General features: G+C 43.1%; 1 protein-coding gene across 1 annotated transcript; it reads right to left on the bottom strand.

Moving 5' to 3' along the window:
- Positions 1-9,128: 9,128 nt before the first annotated feature.
- Positions 9,129-12,851, bottom strand: RPUSD2 (RNA pseudouridine synthase domain containing 2; the record flags this gene model as incomplete). Its single annotated transcript, XM_082855686.1, has 3 exons — positions 9,129-9,976; positions 10,664-10,960; positions 12,225-12,851. 3 exons carry the CDS (start codon positions 12,849-12,851, stop codon positions 9,242-9,244), a joined length of 1,659 nt encoding a protein of 552 aa, XP_082711812.1. The 3' UTR covers positions 9,129-9,241.
- Positions 12,852-15,091: the final 2,240 nt, after the last annotated feature.

Here is a 15,091-nt window from a genome sequence, read left to right as displayed (position 1 = left end):
TAAACTTCTTCAGGAAGACAAAGTGAATAAATGCCAATAGACTAGGGGAAAGGGGGAATAACACTTGCTTATATCCCATGCTTTGTATCTTCTGCAAAGATAGCTATGGATAGATAGCAAGCAAGAACCAGTTACATACACCTTTCCTTCTCATCACAGTGAGGATGAGCAATGTCCCAGATTTCAAATTTCAAATATTCATTTGAAATCTCCAGAATGAAGTAAAACTGGGTCAAACCCAACTTCAGTAGGTGAAATTAATGGATGAAGGACCTGAGGACATGATTGATGATTCCATGGAGTTAGAAGCAATAATTCCTTTTCTGATTTTGGTACTATGGAGTAATAAGTTTTTCATATTTCTCTTTGGGCTAAATAAAAGGTCATTGACTCTAAGCACTTTTTTCCCCTCTGGCTTTCTCAAAGGTTCTGACATTCTTAAGTATTTTTACCTGAATCTTTTAATTTACATTTATCAATTCTAGATCAGATGCCTTCAGTTAATGCTTAGAAAGTTACGACGGACAAATGAAGGCTATATTTGTTCTGAACTATGACAGCATACTGAGTGATAACAACAGACCGGTAACAATTCCAAGTCATCTCAATGAACTTTCTGTTGATAGCTAATACAGATATAGATTTTAAATTCTGATTTTTAAATACTTGAATAATATAGAAACTTGACACCTAAAATAAAATTTTGCTTTCAGAAAACTGAAATAGCTCCTTGACAGTAGTTTCTATGTACTCACTACAAGGATCACTTAAAATCAACTCTCCTTTCAATGACTGTCAGTAATCATTTTTTGGTATAACCCAGCAAGTAACAGAGGCAACCTTTATTTTAGCCCATGATGTAGGACTTAATTTTATTTTTCTTTTGGCTTAAACAACAGAAATTATCTCATAGCTCTGAGGACTGGAAGTCTGAGATCAAGGTGTCAATAGGGTTGGTTCCATCTGAGGGCTGTGAGAGTGAATCTATTCCACATCTCTTTTCTAGCTTCTGGTGATTTTCTGGCAATTTTTAACATTCCTTTGCTTGTAAAATTCTTAATCCTTATAATTTTGCCTCAATTCTGATTCTGGACAATTCAGCATTTAGGATGAAATATAAAGCTATTCTTACTCCATTTCAAATGTTGGAAAGTTTACAAGAAAAAGAACCAGAAAATTGTATCATTTATTGTTTACTTGAATTAATGAAGTATTTTCAAGAATTTTGTGTCTAGATGTCACATTAATAAAGTGTTAGGAAATGCAATGCACAGGTCTCTCTTTGTGTCTGAAAGTATGCCAAATCTAGAATACCAAAACTCTAAACTGCTTTTAGATCTCTCAGCTCTGTTATGATAAAGAAGCATTATTTGAATCTGCTAAGGCATATTAAAGTGGTCAGTCACTTTTGCAAATTATTATATATTGCTTATCATTACTGTCTCCAAAATTCCAGACATATGGTGCTCTTTTTCCATCGCTGGTGAAAGCGACCCATGGCCGAGGCACTTGGGAGTGGTACCCACCAGCTGCATGGAGGTCAAATAGACCTTGGGAGTTGTGCAGTGGGTGACCAGGAGAATCACTATTTCAGAGATAACCAAAGGTTAAAAAAAGAAAGAGAGAGATCTTTTAACGATTAAAAAAATTTTTTTTGCCTTGAAAGGTATTATACATACAATGATATAATACATACATGTAATATATTGTGTATGTATAGTTTAAAAGCATAAAACCAGTACAATTTATATACAACCCAGCTAAAGAAATGGAATATTACTAGGACCTTTGAAGCTTCCTGTGTGCCCCTCCCTGCTCGCATCCTCCCACCAAAGAGAAAACTACTTCACTGAATTTTGTGTTATTCATCCTTTTACTTTTCTTTACCAAATATACATATATACATATACATACATACATATATATAACATTTTAGGAATATATATTTGTCTTGTCTGTTTTTGAATTTTATATAAATGGAATCATTCATCTGTGACTTCTTTCACTCAACACTGTTTTATCCATATAATTCATTCATTTTTACTGCTGCTTATTATACAATTATCTGAATATATAATTATCTATCTATTGTCTTATGGACAGATACTTCAGTTGTCTCCAGTTTTTTGCTATTATAAGAATGCTGCTATATATATATATATATATATATATATATATATATATATATATAAAACCCTCATTTATATATATAAAACCCTAGGAAAGTGAACCACAGAGAAATTGGTAACCTGCTCAAAGCTATGATAAGTGGAAGGGCCAGGATTTGAACAGGCAGCCTGGCCCCAGAGCTTGTGCTCCTGTTCACGTGCTAGGCTGCTCAGCAGTGAGCTGCAAAGGATATTATTTCTAAAGTAAGTGATAGTGAAGGGGGGAGGGTACTTCTGACCTTTAAAGTTCCATTCATAGAATATCATATCTGACTGTGAAACTGCATACAGTATATCACAACCAAGTCATTCTTTGCTTTGCTAACAGAAAGAATTTCTGGCAAAGGAAGGAAGGAAGGGAGGGAGTGAGGAAGCGAAAAAGATGAAGAAGGAAAGAAGGAAGGAAGGGAAGGGGAGGAAAGAAAGGGGAAAGAATTTCAACAAAAATACAGGTAAGAAGAGCAACAAAATATCTGCTGATCTGGGGCTTCCCTGGTGGCGCAGTGGTTAAGAATCCGCCTGCCAATGCAGGTCACACGGGCTCAAGCCTTGGCCCGGGAAGATCCCACGTGCCGCTGAGCAACTAAGCCCGTGCGCCACAACTACTGAGCCTGCGTGCCTAGAGCCCGTGCTCCACCACAAGAGAAGCCACCGCACTGAGAAGCCCGCGCACCACAACAAAGAGTAGCCCCCGCTCGCCGCAACTAGAGAAAGCCCGCACGCAGCAACGAAGACCCAAGGCAGCGAAAAACAAATAAATAAATAAAATGTATTAAAAAAAAAAAAAAGAATGCTGCTGTGGATGTTCTTATACATGCCTTCTGGGGTACATATACAAGTGTTTCCTCTAGGTATATAGTTACAAGTGGAATCACTGGTCAACTTTAGTAGGCAATTCTTAACTGTTTTGATGTGGTTAATGGCTGATAAAAATGTTACAGTTTTGAAAACATGGACAAGCTTCAAATGAAAGGAAAAGGAGGGTACACAGAGGGTTTGGAGGGGAGGAAAGCAATAGTCATAATCATAGACAATATTGTTTGCCATGTGCAAAGCAGTGTTCTAAGCAGAATGAGTGCCTTGGTGATGATACCTCTGACTCCAATAAACTTATCCATCCCAAACCTGGTCACATTCATTAAGCTGCTCTGCTTCCATTTTCAATAATTCAATAATATGTTTTCAGTAATTCTGTGTTCTAGAAAATCCTCAGTCCTGAGGACCAGTGATCCAAAGCCTAAAGAGGCTTTGAAATGAGCCCATTTTCTCTAAACTAAGCCTTTGGGAGCAAGACTAACCCAAGCAAACCTAGGTCATCTATTGAGAGATACAGACCTTCTGGGAAACCCATGATTACAACACACAGCTGGAACTAAAGCCAAACTTGAAAATGCAGTTGCCTAACCAGCCGTTTCAGTCACTACATTCAGCTGCCTTTGCCTCTACCTCTCACACTACTTACTGATGGGAATGTAAATTGGTTTAATCTTTTTGGAGGGTAGTATGGTATTACCTATCAATCAGTATTTAAAGCTATCAACTCCGCAATTATACCAAAAATTTGCTCTACAGAAGCACCATGTACAAGTGTGAAAGAATATAAGGATGTTCACTATAGATTGTAATAATGAAAAACTGCAAATACCTAAAATTTCAACAATAGGGGATGGATTAAAGTATGGTGTAGTCACACAATGGAACACAAGGCAGCTATTATTTTTTAAAAGTCCTAGAGAAAAGCAACTTGCAGAAAAATTTGTAAGGCATGATCCCATTTTTATTTTAAAATACAGATAGATTTATGTATCTATGAAGAGAAAACAGTCCATAAAAAGACCATTTAATTATTAATAGTAGTTACCTCCAGAGTAGGGGTAAGGAGAGGGGGCTATAATAAAAATTAAATTTTTAAAAAGGGTACCATGGGCTTTGCTGATGGCGCAGTGGTTAAGAATCCACCTGCCAATGCAGGGACATGGGTTCGAGCCCTGGTCCGGGAAGATCCCACATGCCACGGAGCAACTAAGCCCATGCACCACAACTACTGGCCCTGGGCCCTAGAGCCCACAAGCCACAACTACTGAAACCATGTGCTACAACTACTGAAGCCCGCGTGCCTAGAGCCTGTGCTCTGCAACAAGAGAAGCCACTGCCATGAGAAGCCCGCGCACCACAATGAGAGTAGTCCCTGCTCACCACAGCTAGAGAAAGCCCGTGCGCAGCAATGAAGACCCAATGCAGCCAAAAACAAATAAATTAAAAATAAATAAATAAAAAGGGTAACATTTTACAAGGGGAAAAAAACACATTCAAGTCCAGCCAACTGTTAACTAGAGGAAAGATCAACTGGATTCAACCTGAGCTCCTTAAGGGCAATAACTTTTTCACAGATTCTGTACAACTGTTCTAGCACCTAGCACAGTAACTGACTGACACAGAGACCAATTACTTGACTAGCATGTGGAAGGTGGAAGTACACATGCATGTGCACGTACACACACACACAAAACCCCTGTTTCTTAAGTGTCTGCAGACTAGTGGAGTCATGGTAGTCAGGGATTTTTGTTTTCAATAGAGACTGAAGTAATGCTGCTCAATAGAACTTCGTGTGATGATAGAAGTGCTCTCCACATATGCTGTGCAATAGACCAAGTGAATTGGACATTGGAAATGTGGCTAGTGCAAGTGAATAATTGCATATTAAATTTTATTTAATTTTAATTAATTTAAATTTAAATCACCACACATGGCTAGTATTAGACAATGCAGATTTGAAGGATTTATTGAAATACATAGACTCCTCAGCAAAAAATATGCATACAGAAAATTTTGCATACAATTTCAAGAGATCCAGGGACCCTATCAAGCCCATCCATGTGTCCTTACTTCAAGAACCTCTGAAGCTGACTAAAAGAATGTGAATAAGACAAACAGGACTAGAGAGGGAAAGAAAATGGGCAAAGGTTAATGTTCCCATTCAGAACCCTGGAAGACACCAGACTAGGTATGGAGATAGCCTCTGCCCCCTTCCTCCTCCCATCACACAGAACATTGACCTCCCTGTATGTTAACTGTTTACTGGTCTTCCCCACATCATGTTGTACACTGCAGACTGTGTACTCCATAAGAGCAGGGACCATATCTATCTTATTGACCATTATATAAACAGAGTCTGGTATAAAATTAATACACAGTTGGTACTCAAATGTCTGCTGAATGAATGAGTTTTACCAGGCATCTGATTTTTGCCAGTCCTAGGAAACCAGAGCTCCTGAGTTAAGGAGGGTCTCAGTGATAAGAGGAATTGGTTGGCTCATAAGAGATTAAAGAGATAGAGTTTTCACAAAGCTGGTCAGATACTAAGATCGATGTGAATCTTGTCTTACCCAGGCTGTTTCTATGCTTTGTAGTTCAGAGCGCCCTGTTGAAATACAAGCCATGCAAAGACTTCCATAGTCAGTGACAGTGAATCATACACTGAGACCAGAGGGCCAAAAGTCCCCAAAACATTTCTCCTTGGGTGCCGCCTCCATCTTCTCTAGCTCTGGAATACGCCTGCCTTCTCTTACATTTCCCCTCTACCTGGAATCCTTCTCATGTCTCTACTGGGCAAATTCTAACTCATTGTTAAACACCTCTTCCTCTGGGAAATCAGTGCTGGCACTTCCAGACTGAATTATGCCATATGTCCGCTGTTCCCTTTGTATTTTGCACACTTAAACATATGTGCTCTATCAGGGCAGAGCCTAGTCATTCATTTCTGTATCCCAGCACTAAATAATGTCTGGCATATAGTAGGTGGTTAACAACCAGTATGAACCACTAAAAGCATATAAACTCAATGTGTTTCTCCACCCACACTACTGTTCAGTATGTGCCATCCTAATGAGTGTGAGGTGATATCTTTGATAGTTTTGATTTGTATTGTCCTGATGTTGAGCATCTTTTCATATGCTTGTTGGCCATTTGTATAGCCTATTTAGAGTATGGGTTTCCTTTTGGGTGAGGAAAATGGCTACTATCAAAAAACCAAAGTAACAAGTGTTGGAGAAGATGTAGAGAATTGGAACCCTTGTGCATTGATAGAATTGTAGAATGGTGCAACCGCTATGGAGGGCCCTCAAAAAATTAAAAGCAGAAATACCATATGATCCAGCTGAGGGAAACCAAAATGTCACCCCAAAATATGCCCCTTCCTCACTCCCACTGCAGGAGACACGGGTTGGATCCCCAGTCGGGGAACTAAGATCCTGCATGCCCTGTCACACGGCCAAAAAAAGGTTTATGTTAATGCAGTGACTTTTGGAAAACCCTTAAGGATGGGAGCTGGTTGCCAGAGGAACCAACCCTGGAACTTCCAGCACCACCACCAAACTCCAACCTCTGGAAAAGAAAGGCTAGAGTTTGACTTAATAACAAACGGCCAATGATATAATCAGTCATGCCTTGGTAATGAAACCTCCCTAAAAATCTCTAATGACAAGGTTCAGAGAGCTTCCGAGTTGGTGAGCAAGAAGGCATCCACATGCTGGAGAGTGCCACACCTGAGCTCTACGGTATCAGAAGCTCCTGTGCTCAGAACCCTTCCAGACCTCGCCCTGTGTATCTCTTCATCTTGCTTGTTTTTCCTGTCCTTTAAAATCCCTTGTAATAAACCAGTAATTGAGTAAGGAAACTGCTTTCCTGAGTTTTGTGAGCCATTCTAATAAATGGTTGAACCTGAGGAGGCGGTTGTGGGAACCTTTGATTCACAGCGGGTCAGAAGCACAGGTAACAATCTGGACTTGCCATTGGCATTTGAAGTTGGGGCAAGTCTTGTGGGACCAAGTCCTTAACTTGTGGCATCTGACCCTATCTCCAGGTAGATGGTGTCAGAGATGAGTTACAGTGTAGGACACCCAGCTTGTGTCAGAGAACTGCTTGATGTGGGGAAACCACCACATATTTGAAGTAGAGTATTCTGTGAGTAAAGGCAAATAAGTTTTTCTTTCCTGGTATCTAAAATAGTTAAACACATAGAAGCAGAGAGTAGAATGATGATGCCAGGGATTGGGGGCAGGGGGACATGGGGAACTGCTATTCAACAAGTATAAAGTTTCAGTTACGCAAGATACTTAAGTTCCAGAGATGCTGTACCACACCATGCCTACAGTTAACAATATCGTATTGTACACATTGAAATTTGTTAAGGTGTAGATCTCATGTTAAGTGTTCTTACCATAATAAATAATAAACAAATAAAAGTTTTGTGAATCACAGGACACTGCCAATAAAGTGAAAAGACAACCTACAGAATGGGAGAAAATATTTGCAAATCATGTATCTTTTAAGGGTCTTATATCCAGAATACATAAAAACTCTTATAACTCAAAAACAACAAGCCAATCTGAATTAAAAATGGGCAAAAGGGGGCTTCCCTGGTAGTGCAGTGGTTGGGAGTCCGCCTGCCGATGCAGGGGACACGGGTTCGTGCCCCGGTCCGGGAGGATCCCACATGCCGCAGAGAGGCAGGGCCTGTGAGCCATGGCCGCTGGGCCTGTGCGTCCGGAGCCTGTGCTCCGCAACGGGAGAGGCCACAACAGTGAGAGGCCCGTGTACTGCAAAAAAAAAAAATAAAATAAAAATGGGCAAAAGATTTGAATAGACATTTCTGCAAAGAAGATACACAAATGTCCAACAAGCACATGAAAAGATGTTTAACATTATTAGTTACAAGAGAAATGCAAATCAAAACCACAATGAGAGGGCTTCCCTGGTGGTGCAGTGGTTGAGAGTCCGCCTGCCAATGCAAGGGAGGGTTCATGTCCCGGTCTGGGAAGATCTCACATGCCGCAGAGCGGCTGGGCCCGTGACCCATGGCCGCTGAGCCTGCGCATCCAGAGCCTGTGCTCCGCAAGGGGAGAGGCCACAACAGTGAGAGGCCCGTGTACGGCAAAAAAAAAAAAAAAAAAAAAAAAAAACCACAATGAGATAATACTTCAATCCCACTAGAATGACTACAATCAAAACAATGGAAAATAACAAGTGTTGGTGAGAATGGAGAGAAACTGGAACCCTTGTGCATTGCCCGTGGGAATGTAAAATGTTTCAGCTGCTGTGGCAAAGTTTGGTGATTTCCCCCAAAATTAAACACAGAATTACCATATGACCCAGCAATTCCACTCCTTGGTATGTACTTGAAAGAACAGAAAACATGTATTCAAACAAAAATTTGTATACAAATGTTCATAGCAGCACTATTCACAACCGCCAAAAGGTGGAAACAACCCAATGTCCGTCAACCGATGAATGGATATACAAAATGTGGTTTATAACCATGCAATGGAACATTATTCAGCCATAGACAGGAATGAAGTACTGATGCGTGCTATAAATTGGATGAACTCAGGGAACTTCCCTGGCGGTCCAATGGTTGACTCCGTGCTTCAAATGCCAGGGGCGCGGGTTTGATCCCTGGTCAGGGAACTAGGATCCCACATGTCACATGGCGTGGCCAAAAAAACAAAACGGGATGAACCCTGAAAACACTATGCTAAACAAAAGATGACAGACACAAAAGGTCACATATTATGTGATTCCATTTGTAAAAAATGTCCAGAATAGGCAAATCCATAGAGACAGAAGGTTGACGAATGGAATCAGGGGCTAGGAGGAAGAGGAAATGGGGATTACCTATTTAAAGAGTACGGGTTTCCTTTTGGGTGACGAAAATGTTTTGGAACTAATTAAGAGGTTATGGCTGCACATCACTGTGAATGTATGAAACACCACTAAACTGTATATCTTAGAATGGTAATTGTGTTATGTGAACTTTACCTCAATTAAAAAACCAAAAAGACTAGTAAGAAAACGAGACACACAAGGTATTACAAAAACAGATCTATTTTACAAACCAAAAAGTCCCCAAACTCTAGCTGGAGGGAGAAGGAAGGAGGTAGCAAGTATGAGCAGGTCCTTTAAGAGCCCAACCTCACCCCTGAGAAAGTCTGAGTACCACCCCATGTGGTCAACTCCTACTTCATGGCCCATCCCCGTTCCAGTCCGAGAAGTAATCCCTCCATTGGCCACAGCCCTCAGTCCTCTTGCCAGTCATCCTGTGCCCAGGCAGGCATGGGTGAAAAGTACTCGAAGTCTGGCCCTTTATAGCACAGGGCATGCAGGAACATCACAAGGTCCTGGGGCAAGGGGTCCTGTCGCACTAGCCGGCACTCTGCACAGAGTGGGTCTGTCTCTTGATCCACGACATCGATTTCCGTTGCCTTCCCTGATGCCAAGGGCACTGTGTCCAGATCCTGAGGGCCTGCCTCAACTGCTCCATCCATCTTCTGGGTAGATGCAGCCAACTCTCCTAGGCAGTCTTTGCCCAGCTCTGAGGAAGGGGCTGTAGAGTCTGGGAGTCCTGGAGACAGGTCACCCTCACAGAGATCTAGCACATCCAGACTCTGTTTGGCCTGGTGCTCGGCCACAAGGTCCCGCAGTAGTTCCTCATCTGTCTTTGGAATGTGGCCGCCTCGGCCTCGGGAGGGGCCCCAGGCGATTGAGTTGTAGATGGGGTCATTGAGGATGGGGTGACCCAGGAACTGGAGGTGGACTCGGATCTGGTGGGTGCGGCCTGTGAGTGGCCGGCACCGTACCACACTGGAGTGGCCATTGTAGCTCAGTCTCTGGAACACTGTCTCACAGGGCTTGCCCCGAGGATCTACACGGCATACCCCTACCTTGTAGGACACCACCAAGATGGGTTCCTTGCAGGTTACTTCCTCGGCAGGGAACTCCCCCTCCACCCGGCACACGTACTCCTTCTCCAGCTACACAGGAGGGGAGAGGGAGAAAGTCAGCACAAAGCCTAAACGCATGAAGCCCAAACCCTCTGCAGTGAGGACAATGGACCTGTGTCAGACAGAAAAGGATTCAAACCCCAGCTCCACCATTTGCCAGTTGCGCAATCCTAGGCACATTACTTACTTAGCCTCTTTAAATCCCATTAACTTGTCTGGAAAATGTTTGATTAGAAAAGCATTTACACCAACAGGGCTGTTATATGGATTCAGTCAGCTGGGCTCTAACGTACTTGGTACTGGAGCTTGGTATACAGTAAACAATAAATATATCACAATCAGATCCAGAATTACAAGTCTCAAGACCACAATCACCACCATTTAACTCTTCTACCCAAGCACCTTCCAACGCCATCCAGAATTCTTCCCACCAGATTCTCACCACAGTCTTAAAAACCTTGCTCAGCCTGTCAGCACTTTAAATCTTCAAAACGGCATATTACTGAGAGGCAGTATATGCCATCTCTAAAGATCTTTTGAAACATGAGAGATAATAACTTGTCTCTGGCACTTTAGGTGTTGACCTTCCTGAAGATAGGCGGCATGACCAGATAAACATGAAGGCTCACTTCAGATCTAGAACTCAGTGACACCCTTTCAACACAGAGCATTCATGAGGTCAGAAGGTGGCCCGCAGGAGGCAAAAGCTTGGCTCACCTGCCGGTCCCGAACCTGTTCATGAATTCTCTCCGAGACGGCTGCTGTCTTGGCAAACATAAGGACCCCAGAGGTAAGGCGGTCAAGCCGATGCAATGGGTGTAGCTCCTTGAGTTGGTGCTCCTTGCCCAGGATGAAGATGACCGTGTTGTGTCGGAAGCGGCCACAGGGGTGGACAGGAATGGAAGAAGGCTTGTCTACAACCACCACATCTTCGTTCTCTGCTAGCAGGCGGACGGGTTCTGCTGTAACTGGTGGCTCATGCCTGTGCACTGTGTTCCGTAAGAAGTCATTGTCCTGCCAATGACATAGGCAACCAGTCAGCCCAGGGTCCAGCCACCTATAATCAGTCAGCAGCACACACAGCTTCCTCCCCTCTTCCTTACTGACATGGAAGAATGGTCACAGTACATCCTTAAACAGAAAAAGCAGTGTGCATAGTGTAGTCTCACTTTGCAAAAACACAGACATACAGGTAGATAGCAGACATTGAAAAACTCATATGACATACACAAAATGTTAACAGTGATATCCCTGGGTGGTAAGAGTATGGATTTTTGTTGTTGTTATTCTGCTTATTCGTATTTTCTCTACCACAAAGTTATATTCGAAAAGTAAATTTTTCTAAAATAAAGGAAAAAAACCTCCATAAATCATCACTTATTGTGACCTTGAACAAACACCAAGCTCTAAGTCCAGAGATTTGGGCTCTACTCCTGGATTTGCTACAGGCCTACTGTATGCTCTAAGGAAAGTCACTTAACTTCTCCAGGCCTTTCTTCATCTGTAAAATGTGAGGGTCAGTCCAGACCTCTGCTTCTCAAAACTGGGATGGGAGAGGGGATTCAAACCACTCACTCTCCAAATGCCTTGCATCCCCTCACAACTATGGTGAGGCAGTGTTAATAACAAGGGTGTCTGGTACCTCAGCTGTGATGGAATTTTAAAGAGTCAAAGCACTGGGCTAGACAATTCTAGTCTCAATCTCTGTCATTTCACAATTCTATCTTATCAGGCTCTGTGATAAATAATTTAAGCAGAAGTTATAAGGACACAGACGTTGGAAGTGGCACTGTTACCTTACCTCTGTGAGGTTTACCTTAGTTTTCTCAGCTTCCTCACAGGTAAAATGAGGTGGCAGTATCTACTCCACAAGTTTGTCATTAGAATTAAATGTTAAAGTACCTAATGCTTAACTCTGTGCCCAGCACACAGTCAGGAGATATAAATGATAGTCTCGGTTATTACTATTTGTATAGAGATCTACAACGCAAGGTAGAAAGTCATAAGCACCAGTGCCACAAGACAGTGCGTAAAAGGAGCTATGAGAATTACAACTTCTGTCCCTTGGAAACACCGAAGACGCCTTGATGGAGGGGATAAGTGGGCTGAGTTCTTAAGCATACAGGCTGTCTACCTGCGGAGATAGGGCGCTAAAAGAGTGTTCCAAGTGAAAATGAGAACGCTTCAGAATTACCCCGATTTTACTCCAGTACCTATGCCCTAGTAACTATGAAATAAAACCCTGCCCCCTTTTGGGCAGGCCCCATGAGGACTCCACCTTGAGCACAACGCTGAGGTCCTGTACTGGCTCCTCGTTGAGGTGCAGGCGCCCTGCCCTGACCGCGGCTTCATAGTAGGCAAGAGGCTGGGCTCGGAACTCGGTGCTGAAGACGTGCAGCAAGCTGTGGCCCACCCAGCGGCCTTTGCAGTAAGTTTGGAAGTCAAAGTAATAGGGCCGCACCTTGCGCAGGCCGCCCTCAAAGTAGTAGCTGGTCTCGGCAAAGTGTTCATCGCCGAAGCTAACGCCTGCCCGCCGCTTCTTCGGGGGCGGCACGACGCGCTCCCCGGTTGCTCCCCGCCGCTTCTTCCGCTTGCCGGGGCCCGGGCCTGCAGTCGCGGCCTGCTCCCCGCTCCCTGCGGCCTGCGTCGCGTCCCCCGGGGCCGGCTCCACTCCTGGGCCCACTGGCTCCGGGCGCCCTGGGGTCTGCTCACCCCTCGCGTAGCCTCCCGCATCTCCATTTTGCTGAGCCGGAGACCCCAGCCCGCTAGCTGCCTCGGCCCTGGTCGAAAGTGTTTCCGCCATGGGGCCCCTACGGCCACCCCAAGTCCTGTCAAAGGTGAGACGCCGGAGGTTGAAGCACACTTGCCCAAAAACCTGGAGCCACACGCGGCCGCCCAGCCACATGACCACCCAACCGCGGCGGCCATGTCGCGCTCTGATGACGTCACTCTGCACCAACCAATCAGTGAGGCCTAGTGCCGAGGCGGGACTACATTAAGAATAGGAGTGAAGGAGTGAGCAGCATGAGTTGAGTTGAGAGGCTGTGAGAATGATTCATTAAGTGTAGATTCCATGTAGATATGCTCGACGTCCCTTGAGTCTGGAAAGACTCTTGAAAGTTATTTTAAAACAAAACAAAACAAAATGAGGATTGCTAAACTCTGAATATCCAAGAAGCACTGTGTTGTATACTTTAAAGGGTATATTTTGTGACCTATATAACTCAATAAAGCTGTTATATATGTAATTAAGCACACACATCTCAGAAGCAATGTTTTTACACTTGTCCTTCTCCCTAACAGCATGAGAAGGACTAGAGATCTCCCATTTGCCTCCCATATGCTCGTGTCCTGAGATTAAAACTCCAAGTAGATCAGAAGATGTATTTGTCAGAGTTCTTAAATGCAAAGTACTGAAACCAACTTCTGTTAACTTCATAAGAGACGGAATTATTGAAAGGATATTAGTGCCTCATAGGATTCACAAGAGAGCCGGAGAACAGGCTCAGAAACATCCAAATCAAGAGAAGCCAAGGCCTCTGAGAACCAGCCACATGACAAAAGGGTGAATTGTATGGAATGTGAATTATATTTCAATAACGTTTTTTTTTTAAATACTCAAAATGTGGTCTGTGGATTAGCAACATGGGCAACATCTGCTGGAACCGCAGAATCTTTTTCCTCCTTCCCTCCAGATCAGCTGAGTGAGAATCTGCATTTTAACAAGATCCTCAGATCATCTGTCTGCATATTAAAGTTTGAAAAGGACTTTTATAGACCACGCAAAGTAGATTTTTGTTGTACCCTTTGGACATCCAGCATCTTCTCAACACTCTTGTGTGGAGAATTTCCCACATTAAGTACTGCCTCCAAGAGGTGGAATTCAGAAACTGGCCTTCCCAGCCTCCCTTGCAACTTGGGCATCCATCACCTGGGCTCCTTTGATCAGGCAGAACCTTTGGTTCAGAGGCATATAGCAGAGGAAGCAGGCACAGTGTGGAATACATGTCTGACAAGATAGTATTGGAGGTATCTGATTTGGGGGACTAAGAGTGGGGGAAGTTCTTGTGTCCAGTGCCCAGCTGCAGTGTCTATGTTCAATGGCATTGGGGTGCTCCCTGAGAAGTTCCTCAGTGAGGTTTGGACACTGAGGTTTACTCAGTGGGTATAGACCCCAAGTCTGACTCTTTGGTCCATCTTGAGATCCTGTGAACTATTTAATATCCTTTAATACTGTGGTGTACAATAGGATAGCCATTAGCCACCTGTGGCTATTTAAATTAATTAAAATGAAAAAAAAATTTTAATTCAGTCCTTCAGTTACAGAAACTGCATCTCAAGTGCTCAATAATCACATGAAGCTAGTGGATACCTTATTGGACAGCTCAAATACAGAACATTTCTATCATCACAGAAATTTTATTGTACAGAGCAGCTTTAATTAATTCCTTTTACTGCTTAAACGGCTAGAATGAGCTCTATAGTTTGAACTAAGAACTCCACCTAACTTACTGTGATAAGGATTTAAGTCTTTAATTTAAGAGCAATGGGAAAGAGTTTCTGGTGTGTGTGTGACATGATCTAATCTCCATTTCAAAAAGATTACCCTGGTTGCAACTTGGAGAAGGGACTGAAGAGTGAATCACAAGGTCTAGCTCCAATTCAGTGTGGTCTTTGACCATGAGGGTTCTAATTTAAACATTCAGACACCAAACAAGTTTTGAACATTTGCCAAGCATCGCTTGGCTCTAGAGATACAGAGGTAAGAAAGACATGGTTCCTGACCTCAGTGAAGGCCTAGGCTGGTTGAGGAAACAAATATAAAACATATTTGTGCTAATCACATTGTGGTTAAAGCAGAGACTAAGATAGAGGGATGCTGACTGCCCTCATGTGGCTTCCCAGTGTGAACAGTCCTTGGGGAGGGGGAGATCACCAGGGCTTATGGTTTCAGCTTTGCAAGTCCAGGATCTGGTTTGGATTTATTCAGTGCACACACTAATTAAACTCAAAGGACACAGATGAATCGCTAAGGGTGACCATTTTTTAATTTACAACTGTAATTTTAAGTTAAAAGGTGTATTCAATTTTATACCAGCCACTGTTTGTGCCTACTGTTAAAGGCACCCTTATCCTGGTATCAAG

This window comes from Leucopleurus acutus (assembly GCF_964270905.1).
Source record: "Leucopleurus acutus genome assembly, chromosome: 1".
Taxonomy (NCBI): Eukaryota; Metazoa; Chordata; class Mammalia; order Artiodactyla; family Delphinidae; genus Leucopleurus; species Leucopleurus acutus.
The sequence above is the reverse complement of the archived record's forward strand: the minus strand, read 5'-3'. Positions and strand labels throughout refer to the sequence as shown.